The sequence below is a fragment of the Callospermophilus lateralis genome, chromosome 14 (assembly GCF_048772815.1).
Source record: "Callospermophilus lateralis isolate mCalLat2 chromosome 14, mCalLat2.hap1, whole genome shotgun sequence".
In the NCBI taxonomy this organism is placed as follows: Eukaryota; Metazoa; Chordata; class Mammalia; order Rodentia; family Sciuridae; genus Callospermophilus; species Callospermophilus lateralis.
This window is the reverse complement of record NC_135318.1, coordinates 30862075-30882387: the sequence shown is the minus strand read 5'-3', so window position 1 is coordinate 30882387 and position 20313 is coordinate 30862075. Positions and strand designations below refer to the sequence as shown.

At 33.8% G+C, this 20313-nt stretch overlaps 1 protein-coding gene across 1 annotated transcript in view; it reads left to right on the top strand.

Moving 5' to 3' along the window:
• The window catches only part of Thumpd2 (THUMP domain 2 tRNA and snRNA guanosine methyltransferase), a 42947-nt gene that overhangs the window by 3425 nt on the left and 19209 nt on the right, over positions 1-20313 (top strand). The window contains exons 2-6 of the mRNA XM_076832856.2: positions 3995-4130; positions 5385-5782; positions 6727-6804; positions 8730-8782; positions 14553-14640. Coding sequence (XP_076688971.2) covers positions 3995-4130; positions 5385-5782; positions 6727-6804; positions 8730-8782; positions 14553-14640 — 753 coding nt within the window. The remainder of the gene's footprint in view (positions 1-3994; positions 4131-5384; positions 5783-6726; positions 6805-8729; positions 8783-14552; positions 14641-20313) is intronic.

The window sequence follows — 20313 nt, the reverse complement described above, 5'->3', positions numbered from 1 at the left end:
TGTATTCTTCTTTGTTTTATATTTACATCCTTTTAAAAATATGAAAGCCATTCTTAGCCTTTAGGCCTAGTTTTCTGACATGGCTGTGCTGTCCAATAAGGTTGCCACTAACCAAATTTAAATTCAAAATAAATGACTATTTGAATTAAAAATAAAGTTGGATAAAATAAGAATTCACTATTTCAGCTGCATTAATCACACTTTAGGTGCTCAGAAACCACACTGTTGGTGGCTACCGTATTGGACAGCAGGAGTTATATAGTATTTCCATTGCTGCAGAAAGCTATTGGACAGCACTGATAGTTTCCCCGGGTCTAGATTTTGCAATCCCATTTCTGTGGTGTAGTTTAGCATGTTCCTCTCTTTGTCCTTTTTGTATTGCTCTAATAGAATACTACAGACTGAGTATTTTATAAAGAGAAGACTCTTTACAGTCCTGGAAGACTGTATTACTTCCCTGTAATATCATATGATTTTACCTAGATCTAAACATTTAATCTTTGGGTTAGACTTGAATCCATGAATTTTAAGAAAAAATGCTGATTAATAGTATTCTAGCAGATAATAGAGCTGTTATTTAATCTTCAGAAATGTTAGGCATAAACCAGTGTTTAGACACTTAGATATAGTTTAATTCCAAGGAGAAAAAAATATATAAATTTTCAAGTAACAAATATTAGGTTGAAATATTCTAAAATTTTACATTTATCTCTACTGTAAGTGAATATGATCAATTCTCACCAATAAAATGAAGAAAAAGAGAAGTGCTGGCTTTAGCAGTTGATGAAATTATAAGCACCAAAAGTCAGTCTCCCTATTGCTTTAAGATGAAATCCAGTTTTCAAGAAGCGTAAACTGTGTGTCCACAAATATGATTATTTTATTCTCACAGAGACTATCTCATAATTTAGTAAACTACTTCTGATTACATGCTTATTCATAAGAACAATGCAGGCTTTATGTTAATTCTTAAAAAAGAGTAACATTGCTTTTTTTTGATTCTGAGAATGTATTTGGCAATTTAGTGCATCAACATACACTATCCTTGTGATTTAAAACCCTAAATAAATTAAACTCTTTCAGTTTTCTTAATTAATACTGAGTCATGTTCTTTTTAGAAGATATTTTTAAAGAAAGCTCACTGTTTAAAATGTTTCCTTTAATTTTCAAATAAGAAAAGATAACATCTTTGTATAGTTAAGGAACCAAAATATCCAGATCACTGACTACGAAGGTTTAGTCCCTGATCTAAGGGTTTGTATTCATTTTCTTGCTTTTAGGACTTAATTCTAAAAACCATACATTTTCAGTAAAATATTTAATTCGGTTTCCCCAGAATCTTAGCAAGGTCTGTGAAATTGTCTTGGGAGGGCTTTGATATCAGATATATTCTTACACTGGGTAACAAATCTTACTTCAAAAGTTTACTTTTTAAAACTCTCTTTTCAAGGTCTAAGCATTTTGAGATAAATATTTAGTTTTGGAAAATGTCACCTATGTAATGAGAAAGGAGTTAAATCTTGTTTGGGTTACTTCACCATCCCCCTAAATATTGATTCGTAAACATTCTTCTCATTCTTTGTTTTTTTTCCCATAATGTCATCATATGTTCCTCCATCTGCTTTGATCAACCACATTGCTGATACCTAAGCTATTTGAGTTTTAGTTGGTACCAACCTAGGGCTTCTTGGGCAGAGAATCCTCTTTCATCAACCTGGAATAGTAACTCTAGAAATTGCCATTGCAGATGTTCAATTAGAGCCAAAACAAAACAAATCTTTGGTTTCATGTTCCTATGACTAGTAGCTGCCTAAACACATAGTATCGTAAGTCTGTTTTGCATTGCTATAACAGAATACCCGACACTGGATAGTATATACATAAAAGAGCTTATTTAGCTCACCATTCTGGTAGATGGAAAGTCCAGCTGCATGGTGCCAGTGTCTGACAAGGGTCACCCCTGTCCAAGTCACAACATGGCAGAAAAGCAGAAAGGGAACCAGCTGCACATAGAAGGAGCAGGTATGCGAGCAAGGAAGCAGGAGAGCAGGGGGGGCCAAGTTTGCTGTTTTATAATGTCCAGCTTGCAAGACACTCCCCACTCAGCAAGAGCAGCATGAATCACTTCTAAGGCTGTCATGACCCAGTCTCCTCTCACTAGGCCTTGAGGATTCTACCACCCTTCAGAATCACCACCTTACAGATCAAGCTTTCTGCACATGGACCCTTGAAGAACAGGCTCAAACCCTAGCACGTTAGTTCCTTTCTTTTCCAGGTGCCTTAGTTCTCTGAAATAACTTAGAACTCTATTAGCCCATGGCCACGGCTGAAAGAGAATTCCAACACAGTCTACATCCATCTTAAACTTAGGAGAGCTGGTTCGGCCCTATGAGGTTTAGGGTTCCACTGGTACTGAGTCCCAATTGCCACACCACATCAGGCTCCTACAAGTCAGAGCTCTTTCATTTCCTTTCTTCCCTACTTTTACCACGTACCCTGTCTTCAAAGCCTGTTTCTGTTTGAAACAGTGTATATCTTGCTTCTGTCCATTTTCCAATGTCTCATCATTTCTATCTCAGTAATCTACCTCTCCCTCCAGCATCACATTCTATACTCAGTCCTTTATGTCTCTTCCAAAGTAATTTTTTCTGCCAGCTAATTCAGTGCTGTCACAGTTTTCATCAAAATTCTATATCGGCTGACCATTACCATCCATGGTACTCAAAATTTCATGACCATACGTCAAGCTGGCCTAGGCCACACCATCTATCCACTCGACAGTATCAGTCAGCATAATGCAGTGAAAGTTGCCAAGCCAACTTACACTTGACTTCAGCCAGGTTTTCTGTCTGCCTCTGCATCTGCTCCTTGTTCTTTTGTTACTAGCCTTCTTCCCAAATCTTGAAGAATTCTTACCCAGTGCTTTAAGTGACATTGGCCTTCAGTGCTACTTATTGTATAGATAGCATATCAGTGCTTTATAATATTAAAACTTGTTCTTTTTTTTTTCAAGTTCTTGGGTTATATAGTTTACCTTTTAATTTTCATGCCAGTGTTTTAGTCAACTTTTTCGTCCCTGTGGCCAAAAGATCTGTCAAGAGCAAGTTAGAAAATGGAAAGTTTATTTGGGGCTCATGGTTTCAGAAGTCTCAGTCTGTAAATGGTCAGGTCCATAGCTGTGGACCTGAGGTGAAGCAGAAAATCAGGGTGGAAGGGGCATGGTAGAGGAAAGCAGTTCGGGACATGGCACTAAGGAAACACAGCTCCACTCACCAGAGACAAAACAGGCAACCCCCAGTGACGTATTCCTCCAGCTACACCCTATCTTCTTATAGTTACTGTCCAGTTAATCCATATCGGTAGTTTAATCTGCTGATTAGATTAAGGCTTTCATAAACCAATCATTTCACCTCTGAAAATGCTTGCATTGTCTCACACATGAGCTTCTGGGGACACCTCATTTTTAAACCATAACAGCCAGTATATATCTATCACATTATTAATGATAATATCTACTATAATATTATTCAGGATTTATGGCATATGCTTCCTGGTGGACCACAGGCAGGTGTTTTATAAATATCCACCTTAACTTTTCCCCCCCACTTTTAAATAGTGTTTAAGGTTTATGTAATTACTAAGTATTTGATGTTCTGTTTTTCTAGTAGCATGTGTAAGTGTTAAAACGTGACATGAAAGGACTGATCTTGATCACTGACTGGGTAACCTTATAGATAACTACTTCACATGTTATTTAACCTCTTCTAAACCTCAGTTTCTGATTTGTAAATTAGACATGATAAAATCTACCTTACAGGAGGGTGTTAGAAAGATAAAGGGAAAAAATATGTATTCCGAGTTCTTAGTGTAATGCTTAACAAATAAAAGATGCTTTGGAAATGGACATTTTTAATTATTAGTCTAGAGGCTATGGTCTTAATTAAGTGGGAAAAGAAGGATAGTTCTTACCACATTAATATCTTTCTGTCTCTAGGTTGAATATATTTCAGGAAAGGTTTTTTTCACCACCTCTTCTGATTTGAATATGCTAAAGAAATTAAAATCTGCAGAAAGATTATTTTTGCTGATTAAAAAGCAGTCTCCATTTACTGTTTCTTCTCCATATAAAGGTACAGTGTATGCCTATTTGCTTTTTATCCACTTAATACATTGAACTCCAAAGTTTTCTATGTAATAATTAATATGTAACAACTTCACATTCATAAGTCATTCATACAAATGGCATCATTAGTTATGTTTTTTTCCCTGACATTATCACATAATGATAGTGAGATCTATTTTTTCCTTTTTCCAATCTGTTGTCTGTCTTCTGAGATTTTTATGTCCAAAGTCATATTTTTTTCTTTGGGAATTATGGACAGGCAACTTCTCTAGATGTACATTTGGTCATTTGCATTTATTTGCATTTAGAAGCATGTAATAACTCAGAATGTATTATTTTAATAATAAGTTGGTGAAAACTGTCACCTTGTAAATTTTAATTGAGTAATAGGACCTTAAATTTATTTCAATAAACTTTTACCCATTTATATTTTATAAATATGCTGTGAAAATAAATTAAGAATCTTGATCAAAGCAGCAAAAAGGGCCAGACACTGCAGGATTAAACACTGTCTTATACTTCATTTTGGTTGCTGATATGCACAAGAAATCATGTAATTATACTCTAATAAACTACTTCAAGAAGGATACAAATGACAAGAAATCAAGACTGGGCAGGAAAAATTATTTTAAAGCAAATCCCAAAGTATTATCTTGTGGGGTTAATATAATTTCATCCCAGTTTGCTACCTACCTTCATCTTTAGGGAAGTACAGTAATTACTTTTGGGTCATCTTGATGACCCTTATTCATCAAGAAAAGATTAAATTTTACTGAGCATGTTGGCAGTCCTTAAGTTTTGAATGGATTGTGTATATGAAGTTTTACTTTATGAAAATTCATTTTAAGATACATGCTAATGTTGTATAACCCCAAGATTTAGCTGCACCAATTTCTGAACTCTGTATTTTACAGTTTATTCTTTTTTTAACCTTAATTTTTATAGACAAGATCACCATTATTTAAAAGACTGTAGTCTGTGTATTTATTCATGAGATACATATATTATCATAGGATAAATGAATTTGTTAAAGTAATTATATGAGAATTTTAATCCAATATTGATGCTGTGTATATAAGAATTAACGTAATCTGCATAATATTCTTATGACAAATTATATAAGTTCCATATGAAAGTGAAATTTTATTCATGTAACACTTCAATAAAACTTATTTTAAAGAAAGTAATGAGATTTGGGAGTAATGAGTGTATAAATGGTCTTTAAAGGGATATGGGTTAAAGTGAGATTTTATTTATTTAGGAAAAATACTTAATGAAATACAAAAACTTATAAATGATGATCCAGGAAGTTGGTTGGATACCATTTCAATTTGGAAAAATCTTCTTGAACTTAATACAAAAAAGGAAAAACTTTCTCAAAGGGCTTCTAACCCACTAAAAAGAAAAATGGGAGAAAATGAAATTATTGCTAAGAAATTAAAAGTAGAAGAAATGCAAAAGATTGAAACAACTGATAAGGAATGCCAGCTGGAAAAACAAATAGAAGAAAGAGATTCTGTCACTGGCCAAGAAACACTTCAAGAAGAAGAATGTCAGAATGATGTAGGGAAAGCAGTTGATGCTCATAACCAGGACGACTTGACTTTCCGGGTTTCTTGTCGCTGCAGTGGAACTATCGGAAAAGCCTTTACTGCACAGGTATGCTTACCTCCTGATGCGGGGTCCCATTTTCTAAAAGAATGAATCGATCACTCCTGAGATTTACAATGAGAGGCAGCCCTCCCATAGGACAGATAAATAAGCCCAGCAGATAATTAGGTTTAATCTTACTTGACTCAATACCTTCAAGATTGCATTTCCCCTTTTAACTTACCCCTAGGTATCCAAAAGGAGTGGCATGCCATTCCATGTAATGACCTCCTTTTATTTTGTGCCTAAAGGTTTCCTTAAATTCATAGATGTCCTTTGCATTTGGAAACCCTGATGCCATGGTCTTCAGCTTTGTAGGGGTTCTCTTTTAAACAGTTTTTTTGCTTATTGGGTGGCTACTTTGCACTAGGTACTATAAGTGGGATTTTCCTCAGGACCTACAACCACAAATACACAGGAGGTCTCCACACTTCAGGGAAGAGTGGACACCACAGTTTCCACAGAACCTTATTGGTTGACCCTTACAGAGTTCAGTGAAACAAAGGGCATTGGTCTGAGTTCTTTAGTGAACTTTAGAATCAAATCCTAAAAGTGGGGTTTAATGATACTCTTCTGGTAATTTGTAAACAGGATGATAATATCTGAAATGGTTCATCTTTTATCTTGCTTTCGTTTCCTACAACTTAGAATGACCATATGCATCAGATCATGATCTTGTGATTTTGTATACCTAAAATTGCAAGAATAGATGCTATTCATGTGTAGACATTAATGCCATAGGTATATTGAGGAGTAAGGGAGATAAAATATAGCCTTATTGCCTTGAATAGAAAATGCTTCAGAGTAACATTTTAATTTTGGAATCCTAAATTATCATCAGATAATCTGACTTGATTTTTCTATAACACTGATTTTCTATAAATTTTTGCTTCTCTTTAAATTTCAGATTTTCATTTTTAATATATTCTTTTCTGTAACTTGCTACTTTGCAGGAGATAGGAAGAGTAATTGGAATTGCTCTTATGAAGCAGTTTGGATGGAAAGCAGATTTGAGGACTCCAAATTTAGAGGTAATGAATATTCTTTTTAATTTATATACATATAACCTATTCTTATCATACTTTTCAGTTGTTAAAATCCATGTCTGTATGGATTCAATAGTCAAGTTTGTCTTTAACAGTAGAAGAGTGCAAACAGTTTTTCTAGTAGTTTCACTGTGAAAATGCTTTATCCAAATTTAAAAAGAAAAGACACTTGGAAGGAAGGAAATTGTTTGTTCACAGCTGAAGAATAAAGTACCCACTGTGAGGTTGCAGAGGTGCTCTCTACAGTTTCTATAATACATAACAAGTCTCTGATAAGAAATTCTAGCTGGTGTTTAAAGTCAATAGCAACAAGAAGGCATGCATAAAATTTAATAATATTGTTACATGGAGTAGCAGAAATTATTCTTCTCTTTGTTTTGAAAACCATCTCATGAATTTGACAGATAGTCATTTTCATGATTTATTAATTCATAAATTAATTTTTTGTTATATTGCTCTAAATGGAGTAATAACTAGCGAAATCAAAACACTTATGGTTTTCTTTCAGTTTTATAGTTCTATAGTTTTAATTTTATTTGATATTTTTCAATTTTAAAATAATAACATCTGGTATATATGTCGATCTTTTCATGAAAAATACTTTGATGCCCCTGAATAGGGTGTCTTATACCCATCCCGCCTTTTAAGTTCTCTTTCCTTCTTCTTCCCACTTTCCTTTTTTGTCTCCCCATCTTACTGTCAGAATTACTGTTTTCTCATAGCTTAGCTTATAAAAATAGCAAATTTAATTTCTACAAGCCTTAATGAAATCAATAATAGCTAAAACTGTAAAAAACAATCATACAAAACAAAATTGACAACACTAAAATCACATATAATAAAATTTGTGACTGAAAATTGACAGGAGAATCAAATCTTAACAAATTTGTTTGGCAAGTTGATAGAAAAAGTTTTTATAATGGAGAAGCTGTTTTTAATATTTGATATGTAAAAAGAAGATCAATCAAAAATATATCATATCTTTGGTATAAATTATAAATAGAAAAGAATTTTAATAAATAATATTGCTACAGTGCATGCTATGTAAAAATTGGAAAGTTTAACTGGGATGTTTCAGTTGATCAAAGAATTAAGTTTCTAAAATGAGTCACTTTAGATAATTATTTTTTAGGAAAATGTATCAATATTGGAACAATTCTGACTAAACTGCTTATGTTAAAAATAACTTTGAGGGGCCGGAGGGTATAGCTTAGTGATAGAATACTTGTTTGGCATACTGCCCTGAGTTTGGGATGGCAGTACCAGGGATCAAATGTTCTTAAGGTTCAAAGTGGCAGTTAAATATTCCTTAAACCTTATCAGACTACAAAAGTGATATTCTAACTTTTTTAATTCATGTGGGTTACTAGTATCTGAAGCATTTATATTTTCTGCATGGCCTAACAGAAGAAAGGAAATAAAAGAGGCAAAAACTCACCTAGAGATAGTAGATAGAAAGGACACTCTTGCTACCATACATTTGGCCTGAAGAAAGTTTTCTATCACACTGCAGGTATTTGTAGCTCATGATAACCTTGTGTGGGCTCAAGTCTTACTTGAGGTTAGAATTGTGGTATATTTAGGAAGTCTTTTCTAACCCAAAATGCTGAAAAGTCTAATTCCGTTGTGATAAAATAATCTCTGAGGAAAAAGATCTTGAGTTCTTTGTAACATGATTCTCCATATAATGTATGTACAAAATTGACCTCATAATTTTTCTATGTAATGTTCTTAAAATTTCGTTTTCTTCTTTTAGAAAAAAAAAGATATTTTTCCAGATATGGCATATAAGCCTTGGAATTTCATATTAAAATATCTGTTACATAAATTCAAAATAGAAGTTTCATATTGTCAGTAATTTGGTCATGTATTTTCTTGTTCCATATGAACTCCTGTGTTTGCTCTTTCAGATCTTTGTACATCTAAATGACATTTACTTTGTGGTGGGGATTCCTGTGTTCAGGTAACTATATATTCTAAGCTTCAGGTTTGTCCCTTAAGAGTTTGTGAAATTAAAAACTGTGTGCTTTTTTTTTTTTAATAATATGAAATAATGATAAAACAGAGGAGGCAAAAGGTAATGGAGCTTAGTGGGGTGTGACTTGATCTGACCACTTAGAGCTGTGAAAAATTTTGTCACAATCATTCATTGATTACATGATTAATACTGAAAATTACATCTAATTATTTCTGTTTTTTTAAGTGATTTTTTCAAACCCATGTTTAAGCTAAAATTTTTAGTCTGTTGGCATATTAGAAATATATAGAAAATAAAATGTAGTTCTTTAAATTCATATTGAATATTCTCCAGATTTTATTTGTTTAAGCTAAAATTTTTAGTCTGTTGGCATATTAGAAATATATAGAAAATAAAATGTAGTTCTTTAAATTCATATTGAATATTCTCCAGATTTTATTGCCATTATTCTTTTATTGTAACAGGTTATTGCTAGTTTTTAAATTTTTCATGGGTCTCCCTAGACATGTAGAGTACTAAATAATAATAAATACAAATGATTTGTTTCTTTTAAGAAATACCCAATGAACTCTTCCTGTGTAACAGGTATTTGTCTAGGTTTTCTGGGGAGAAAGACCTGGTTGAATAAAACCATTGATTTCCAGTTTCTTGGAAGAATGTAAATATTAATAGCAAATATTAATAAAACTTCATTTTATATGCATAACTCCTTATTAAGTGACTTAAATACCCTTTTCCTAGGTGATTTTAGGCAGTAGGATGTTTTAAAGATCTGGAAAATCCTGTGAGAATAACGTATTTACCTTAAGCTCATATTTATGCATCTGAAATCTTAAATCAGGATATATTTTTAAATGTTTAAGATTATTAAGTTTTATGTTAAGATTAAAAACTTTTATTTAAGGGTGAGCTTTAGTATTTGACCAGCACAATGCTCAGAACATTGTAGATATCTAAGAATGGTGAATGGTTGAGTACCTTGCTATGTGCCAGCCATATGGTAGGCTCTACCAGCATTTCCATGACCAACAAAGATCACATTACATGCTAAGTAAAATTTCTTGGCACCATAAGTCCTGAGAGGTCATCACATGTCAATGCCCTCTTCGTTTCTCTTGGACCCCACCTACTCTAATACCTTACAAGTTTTTGCAGATCAAACCTATCCTGCTCTCCTACACCTACACCTGAACCATTTCTAGGCTGCTCTACTGCAGTACCTTTTGTAACTCCAGGCCCTAATCACTGTAAAATACTTATAAAACTGATTGACTTTAATTTCAATACTTTTGCCTGTCTTACATTTTAAGATTTCATAACTGACATGAAGGATGGGGAGACTGAAGAAATGATCACATTTGTCAGAATAATATTGATGATCACCAAAACAAAGATAGGAAAGCTTAACAAAAGAAACAAGATATGAAATGTTTTTAATAGAATTTATAATATAGTTAAAAATATTTTTAATTAATTAATTTATGTGTGTGCATATATAAACATTTTTTATTATTATTTTTTGGTTCTTCTTAGTTATACATGATGGTAGAATGCATTTTGATAAAATTATACAAGAATGGGATATATCTTACTCTGATTAGGACCCCATTCTTATGGGTGGGCATTTTCATATGTGTACATAGGAAAATTATGTTAGATTTATTCTACTGTCTTTTAATTTAAAAAATTTTTAATTATATACAGAAGTGTTAAATACTCTTATGTAGCAACCATATATAGCTTTATATAGCATTTTAAAGACATTATATTTTATTACTCCAAATTATTTTTATGTTCATAGAAACACTCAGAGTCAGGCTTATGGCATTTTTAAATATTACTTGGTAATACACTTAAAAATTTACGGATAACTAGGTATGCACCTGAAAATTAAGACTCAGATCTTGAGTGAACAGTGATTGTAGATAAGATTTTAATAGATGCTTGGTGATAAGTCAGTTTTACTAGCTAGTAAAGGAAGAAATGGTCTTGATGATGTGTTGGCTAAAAAGAACAATTTACTGGGTATGAGCAAAAAAGTGACATGAAGACATGAAGAGCAGATAGCATTTGACAAAAGAAGGGACAAGCTGATGACCCTGAAAACAGGAAAAAAAAAAAAAAAGTGAGAAGTGATGAAACAGTATAGAACAGACAGGAAATTTGAAGGTTACATCAAAATGTATATTTTAGTAGTTCCTGAAGACATTGTTCATAATAGAGCTGTACTTTCTTTAAAGAAAAGAACTATTGGGGTATTAGTTAGCCCCATAGGCCATTAACTGTACATATAACCTAGTAGTGATGGCATAATGGATAAGAACTATGGACTTGAATTCTCCCTTCTCTTCCATTTAACTGCAAGCTTGGGCAGTTTATCATTTCTCTGTTTTTATAAAATCAGGAAAATAATATTGCCTACTTTATAGCTTTGTGGTTGGAATTGAATGAGATAAATGAGATACTCCATGTGAAAATGCTTGGTACTGTTTCTGGGATAAGGAAGTGTTGAATAAATTTCAACTTTTTGTTTTTAAGTCAGCAGCTAGTCAGAGGAGAAGCATTTACTAGAGTGAGATTAATTCACCCTGTTAATTTCCTTTGAAACATCAGTTGTGTACCAGACCCTCAAAGTTCAAGGAATTTGGTCTAGTGGTACAACAGACATATGATAAATGCTTGACCAACTAAAAAAGGATTTAGCTAAAGGAGGACATGAGGAAAAGAACATGGAGCAGTGTCACTTAAGCGGAGTCCTGAAGGGAATAAGTAAGGGCTCCTTAGTAGACACAAGAAGTGAAAATTCTTAACAGACAAAGAGTAGCTTGTGCAGGGCACAGAGATGTAAGAAAGCTTGAGTTATGAGGGGATGACAAGTAGTCCCAGGACAGATGGGACCGAGGGTACAGAGAGTGGTCAAAAATTAGACTGAACAGTTAAGGAAAAGGCACAAAATGTCTTGTAAGCCATGTTAAACAACTTAGATTTCATTCTAAAGCCATAAGAATTTGAAGCACAAGGGTAAAGTGATTATATATGTGATTTAAAATAATTACTAAGGAAATTATATTTTAAAATGAAAAAGAGAGAGGATTTAAACTCTGTCCAGGCAATAAATGATGAAGAACTGAACCAAACCAAAAACTGGGGGTAACAGAAGGACTGAATTCATGGAAAAGTTAAGGAGTCATGGAAAACCTTCATATTTCTGATTTAGGCAACTAGTGGATGTTAGTGTTAGTCACTGAGATACAAAATATAGGGAAAGGAAACTATATTCAGTGACAAACGTCCAAGTAGATATTTAAAGTTACAGCTCTAAAGTTCAGGTGACAAGTCTAGACTGAAGATATACATTAGGGTGTCCAATATATGGATAGCAAATGGAATAAGAAAACAGAAATGTATATGCAAGAAAGAGGGAGAGGAGAGTGTGTTCACTTTACATCTGTTGAACATACACTACTTCACCTCCAGGTAAAAATGCCCAAGCAGGTATTTGAAGATAAAGATCTGGGGCTCAAATCTAGGCTAGAGATGTGGGTAAGAGTGTATTTGTCGTGGTGTGCAAGAGAATAATATATATATATAAATATATATATATATATATGTATATATGTATATACATATATATATATGGATATGTGGAAAGGGGGGGCAAAAAACACATTTACTTTGAACTACATAAAAGCCAGCTACAATCTGATTTAAAACATTAGTCAGACACTATGAAAGTAGAGCATTGTTTTTATTTGCAAGGAGTTTGTGAATACTGTCTTCCCCTGAATAATTTTATTATACTGATTTTAACAGGGACCATTTATTGGAGTAATAGCAGATCACTTTCACCTAGCTTTCAGCAAAGTAAAAACACATTCACATTTATGACATTTTAGTAGAGTTAGCTCCACAAAAATAAAAGCTGTGTTGGTAAAAATGTATACATGATTGTCAAAAATTTGAAGGTACCACATAAATCCCTGCTACTTAGAAGTTGGTAATATAAACTTTGTAATACATACTCATGAAAACAGTCTTCCAAAAAAGGGAGAGGGAATTTCATCAAAATAGAGGAAAGCTCAGTAGAGTAGAGAGGGGATTGAGGGGGAGGAAGGAGGATCTAAAAGAGGGAAGAACAGTGGAGTGAAGGTGACTACACTTCCGTTTGCACTACATGGATACACCACAGTGGATCCCAACAACAGGTATACCCACAAGACACTAATGTTTAAAAAAACTATAAATAAATTGCAGAAAATTGGCAGAGTAAAGGGAGAGGAGCAGGGGAGGGAGTGGAGGAAGTGGGGAGTACTGGGGACTGAATTAGAGCAAATTATATTTCATGCTTTTGTGATTATGTCAAAATATATCCTAATATTTTATGTAACTAAAAAGAATCAAAAAAAATAAAATAAACATTTAGAGACCAAAAAAATGGTCTTCCATACTGTTTCATTTATTTTATTTTATTTATTTATTCATTTATTCATGTATTTTTGGTGTCTAAAGTATAAAATGTTTTCTAGCAAGACAGTTGCTTGTAGAATTACCAGTAGAACTTACCCTGTAGAAGTGATTAATTGATTGAAATATTTTATAGCCTTTTCACCTGCCAGTTTACATTCTTGATTTCGAATGTATAGATACAGTATTACTTATAATATGAATTAATGTTTCCTGAAAAAAAAAACTTTATTAAAAAGCAAAGTTCCCATGGGTTTGCCATGCAGAACTTTCTCATTATAGTGGCATACTACTACACTGTTTTATTTGAAAGGGGTATATCATCTTATTTCTAAGCACATAAGGGGCTTGCAGTTAGTATAAACCAGGACAGGATAATTTAAAATCAAAGAAAGATGAGGAAATAGATCATGGAAGAAATCAATATTTAATAAATTTATATACATGGAATTCTGTTGAAAGTCTTTAAGAAGAGTGGAGAACACTGTGTGTTTGGGTAGTGTTATAGAAGAGCCCTCTTAGTAGTTTCAGAACAAGCCTACCCCAGAACAAACCATCACAAATTCTTGAAATCATAACTACTTTAATTTCCAAGATGTTGTTTGCTTATAGCATTAGAAAGTTTGAAATAATATATTTTGACAATATCTTAACATATTAAGAAAATTTCTATCGATTCTGGAAACACCAATAGTAACAATGGTGATTAGTAACAATGATGATATAGAACAGAGACCAGTAAACTCATTTGGGAGATGTCTGCTTCATCCCTTTATTCAGTAAGTTATTTTAGACAGTGGATTGTCATGCTTCATTTCATCTTTTGAGAAAGATGCAAATAAGCAAAAAGCAAATTTACAAAAGGGATTTTTTGGTAGAAAACAGGTTTGAAGGTTAGTATCCATTCAGCCAACTACACCTACATCAAAAAACAGTGTGTTCCTCTTGACTCCAGAGAGAAAGGAACGGTCTGTTGTATATGGGAAGATAAGGAAATACTAAATGAGAAAGATTTCCCTCATGTGTAATTAAATTTTTATAAATTAAACGTGAGGGTTTAAATTTCAGTTTCCAAAGAATTTAAGTATCACAGTGGCTGATTAAACAAAGTGTCCATTAGAGAATTATTTTGAATAAGGTTAAAATTTTTCTAATTTAGATAATTCTTGAGATATGTTAGATGAATGTGCTAAAGTGGTTCTAGATACGGACAGATTCATCATTTTTATTTATATCCTATTTTTTAATATATAGTAATATTTGGTATGTAAACAGCTTCTTTTCTTTGTAGAATCCCCTTAGCCAGCAGAACTTACATCAAGACTGCTGGACTTCGATCCACCATCGCGTGGGCAATGGCATCTCTTGCAGAAATTAAGGTAATGAAAATGTTTTTATTTTTGCTATTAGCACAGTCTCTTCCGTAGTTAACTTATATAGTCTCTTATTGGTGGACAATAAGAGATTGCTTGCTTTCTTTTTCTCATATTTATTTATTCATTTATTTACTTTATGTCATTGCCATTACACTTTAAAACTACAGTGATATATTTCTGTGTACTTTGGCTATGAAGAAGCTGAGTGAAAAGTTAATCACATTTTATTATTTCTAATTGTTTGTGTGGTAGTCCAAAGGTGTGGTCTGTCTCTACATCTTAAAATTTTTCTCTATAACTAAGATCTTGATCAATTTTTGTAAATGTTCTATGAACATAAAAAAATATATTTTCTTTTCTCTTTCTTTAATTTTAGCTATAGATGGACACAGTACCTTTATTTTATTTGTTTATTGTTTTTTTTAGTGCTGATGATCGAACCCAGTTCCTCACACATGCTAGGACAGCACTCTACCACTGAGCTATAGCCCCAGCCTGATAATTTTATTTTCTGACTAAGAAATGTTCTCTATGACCTTCACTTACTGTGTTACTATCTGCTCCTTTCTGAAAGAGCTATTTTGAAATCTCATATTATTGTATTTATATTGTTTTTGCATTTTTATTAGTTATTGCATTATTTAGCTTCTATGTGGTTTGGTACATACACATTATTGCTTCATTACAAAATTGTACCTTTCTATTGTACATAAAATCCTCTTGATCTTGATGAGTAAGTTTAAAACTTAACTTTCACTATTCCTTATTAATATTTTTTACTCCTTTCTTTTTGTGTTTGCCTAAAATGTCTTTCCTACTACTTTATTTTCAAGTTTAAGTATTTTTTTTACCAACACACAACTGCTTTGATCTTTTCTATCCCACTCTGATGGTCTGGGTCTTTCAGACTTGACTATATTCTGTTTTGTTTTGTTTTTTCCATTCAAAACTTCTTAATTCATCTGGTTACTTTTTTGTAACTTTTTTGTTTGTTTGTTTCATTTTGTTTTGTTTACTGGGGATTGAACTAAAGAAGCACTTAACCACTGAGCCACATCCCCAGCCCCTTTTTTATATATATTATATTATTATTTTGTATATTATTTTTGAATTTTTGTATATATCTCAGGGTCTCATCAAGAGTTGCTTATGCATTCTACTGTCATGTATGACTAAAAAATAAATAAATAAAAAATTTTTAAAAAAAGAGTTGCTTAGGGCCTCACTAAGCTGCTGAGGCTGGCTTTGAACCCCAAGATCCTCCTGCCTCATCCTCCCAAGCTGCTGTGAGGATATGCACACCACCATGCCCAGCTATGTTTACTTTTTTTTTTTTTTTTTTACCTGATGGTGCTGGGGATCTAACCCAGGGTCTTGTGCATGTGAGGCAAGCACTCTACCAACTGAGCTGTATCTCCAGCCCCCTATGTTTACTTTTCGTGTTTGCTGTTTTGATGAAGTTACCTGCTAATCCATTGTTCTCCCACACTTGGAAATTTTATTGTGCTTGTCTATGAAGTTCCTTTTCCCAGCTCTCTCAATTAAACACATAGAGCTCTACTTGTACTTTAAAGCAATATATCAACTGGCTTCAGCTGCTAAGACACACTGTTTTTTACTCCCTAGACAGTTGGTAAAAATTATCATTTTTACCAACTTCTCCCTCTTCCCCATGGTGAGGTGAGACCTTTAGAGGATTCTTTTCTCTATACTCCTGCCTACAATGAGACCTTTGAAACATTATTACCCCCTTTCTCTACCAACCGCAGCAACTAGATTAAATTAAATTATTTATTGTATATAGGAACTTCCCTTAATATTGCCTTTTCTGTTTCAAAATTTCCTAGAACTTAAATATCACAGTCTATGCCTGAGCATTCACAGAGAAGTTCTAACACACAAGGATGTACTGCAGATGTATTGCTCCTTCCTGTTTTTTTTTCCTCTTTGCCTCTCTCAGTTCCAGGCCTCTGCTCTGGTTTTATTTGTTGCTTGGCTAGTCTTTTCTTGGGTGTTTTCCTCACACATAGTGTTTGAGTAAGATACTGCCTACATTCCTTTCTCCTCAAGTGTCTCCTTCTCATCCTGGTTCACCCGTCTCAGCAGGGCCCAGGGTTGTTGAGTTGTGGTGCTTCTCTCCAAGGTCCATGGGTACTATTTCATTTTCCATAGATGAGCCTGCCATGCCACTGTGGTTTTTCTTCCCTTTATAGACAATGTGTTCTTTACACGTAGAAGCTTGTAAGACTTTTCTCTTTAATCTTAGAGTTCAGGAATCTTACCAGAATTTCCTTTTATATGTGTCTTTTCTATTCAGCCCAGAGTTGCCTTCTAGAGTCTTATTGCCTGGGTTCTAATTCCAGCTCTGGCACTTAACTAGCTGTGAAGTTTAAGGCACACTTGACCATTCTGTGCTTCAGTCTCTTATTTGCAAGATGAAAATGATATATAGGATCTTGTCAAGACTAAATGAATTAGTATTAATAAAAGCAATTAGAACAGTGCCTGACATATAGAAAATGTATAATTCTTCATTACTGCTATGGCAACAATATGGAGTATATAATTATTTATTATCATTTATTATTTCTCCAGCCCAGGTACTCTTTCTGCCATTATTTATTTAATTATTATTGCTTCAGCTATTTAGTGAATTTAACCTTGAACTCTTCTTTTTTTTCCTATATCTGAAATTCCTGTTATGAATATGTTAAGCTTCTTGACCATCCTCCAAGTCACTTATTCTTTTTTACATGATTTCCATCTCTTTTTATTTTGGCTCTGCTTTTCAAGTTATTCTTGAACATTATAATCCAAGTTATAATAAAAATCACAGAGATATGTTCTATTTTAATTCACTTATTAATATTTTTAGTTTAAAAATCATAATATTTTAGCTTTAGAAGAATATGTGTGTCACATTTCACTCTCTTACTTTTTTTATTCAAATCTTATGTGGTTCCTCTAGCTCTGTTACATTAAGAAGGGAGCCACAGCCCCTTAGATCTCCTATTATTTTTCTTTGTTGACTTACTAGGGCCAAAGTATGTTTGCTAAAGTATTTTCAGTGGTTGAAATCCTGTAAATGGTATCATTGAACATCTCTTGGTTCAGCAGAAATGGAGTTAGAAGTAGAAGATGTACTTTCAGATTACCATGTTCCCAGAACCCATGCTTTTCTTTATTTGATTTAAATCTTGATCCCAAATTTCATTTAGGGTAAGGAAAGAAGAATGATTACAGTTTATTGTTTTCTAAACTGTTAGTGGTTCCAACAGTTTATATTTAAATATAAATTTATATAACCACCTACAAATTTGGAATGTTACTTTTATCTTAATATAAACATACATGTTTCAGAAAAATCAAAAACAAATGATCACAAATATAAAAACATAATGCTTGATAAGAATTTTTCCTTACTCTCAGTTTGTCTTGCTTGTACCAAGAGTTAGAAATGTTCCTCCAAATGTCTCTCCTCACCAACAAAGGAGGTCTGAGAAAGCATGTAAGAAGTAAGAGGAAGCCTGATCCAGTGCCTCCCTTGGAGCTTGTACCCAGAGCAGTGCCCACCCAGCTCAATCTTGGGTAGGCCAATGCAACTAAATATTTAATTTCAAAATAGGGATGTCAGATATTTTTCACATTTCTCATAATTGTTTCTCCTTTTTAATATACATTAACAAGTAAGGAAAATCAAGTTCTGTAAGTCTTGGTGGTTATTGTGAGCATCAGAAATACTCTGATTTGGAAGTATTCTGTGTCTACAAATGACATGAGTAGAAGGTAAAATAAAGATACTTAAGCTATCTTAGGTCAGATTACCTTATTGAACACAGACCTTGGAGGAGGAAGAACACAAAGTCTGGCACATTTTAAGATCATAATTCATTCTCATCTTATTAATTTTAATAAATTGCCATATAAATCATTATTTTGTTAACTTACTCCCCTTCCATATTATATTCTCCTTAGAATTTAGTGCCAGGGAAATGTTTCTCTCTCCTGAAGAATACTTTGGTTCTTTCCATTAGGTACCCTCTGACTCTGACCGATACCTGGCTGTCCACTGAGGACCCTGCTTCCTCTATAGACATATCAAGTGATGGATGTTTTTTCTCCCACATCTGAGTACCACTAGGCCTGAAGGTGGGGTAGGTGTCCTGCTTGTTCCTTATCTCCCCTTTTGGATAATTGATTCCTCCCTTCTGCCCAGAGTCTCTCAGGGCCCTTGAAGCATATGCCTTTAGGACATCCTAGTCATGTATAAGATCTCACTCCCTGTCATCTTATTAGAGTATAAACCATATTCCTGTCATAATTTGTGTGTGTGTGGTACTGAGGATCAAACTCAAAGCCTCCTGCATCTAGGCAAATACCCACTCTGCCACAGAGCTGCATCCCCAGTCCTGTAATTCTTTATGATCTTCATAGCAAGTCAATAACCTGCCTCTTAGTTTTTTGGTTTCCCTTCCTCTAAGAATCTGCTCTAGGTGGATCTTAGGCCTTATCATACCCATAACAATATCCCTTCCAGATTTCCCAAAACTCTTGTTTTTAGCCTGGCATGGTGGTATGCATCTGTAATCCCAGCTTCTCAAGAGGCTGAGGCAGGAGGATCACTTGAGCCCAGGAATTCAAGGCCAGCCTGTGCAGCTTAGTAAGACCTGCTATTATTCTGCTTTTAACACCTTCTCTTTCCTGTTTGCTTCCACTGGTTCCCTAAGGATTTCACCAGGGACCTCCAGTCATTTGACCTACTATTTGTCACTCACCACCTGTCCTCATTCCCTCCTTTACAGCTTATATTCTATGCTCTGTTATTATAGTCATTATATATTATCTTATCCACACTTATAACTCTTTTTTTTTTTTTTGTCTTTTTTCTTGTTGTTAGAGCATTATGGTTAACCATAGTCATTGGGTTCATTCTGACAAAATCATACATGCATGAACTTTGGTCCCCGTTTCCCCCACTTTCTCTCCTCTCCTCCCTCTCTTCTCCTCCCTTGACACTACTGATCTTTCTTTTGCTCCCCCCACACACTTTTCTATCCCCACATACATTTCCCCTTATTTTGCTCTAGCTTCCACATATGAAAAAAAACATTCAACCCTTGATTTTCTCAGTCAACTTATTTCACTTAGTACGAATTGTGCCGCTATAAACATAGATGTGGCTGGATTGCTATAGTAGGCTAATTTTAGTTCTTTTGGATGAATAACAAGAAATTGGATAGCTAAGTTATATGGTGGTTCTATTCCTAGTAACTCTTCCTTCTTATTTAACTTAAATATTAGAATCAGGACAGAACTTTAGCATGTTCTGCTCACCAAATCTACCAATATATCGTAATCTGTGCCCACACATTCTGCCTTGTTGTCATTACAGGAGTGAACTGTCTGTTTGACTCCAGTACTTGGGTACTGGATTCTGTTTCCTCTTGTGGACTGAGGATGTTTTTTTCTATACTGGGGCAGTGGCATCAGCATGTACACTTGCTAAATATCTTGCAACTTAAAGGAACAAGAACTGTCTCCCAGACCCACATATTTCTTCAGCTACCACCCCCTTTCTCTGCCTCCTTTTATGTAAGAAAAAAAGTGTGCTGCCTCTGCTTCCTTTCTTCCCATTCTCTTGTGTACACCCACTTCCATCAGGCCTCATCACCAGTA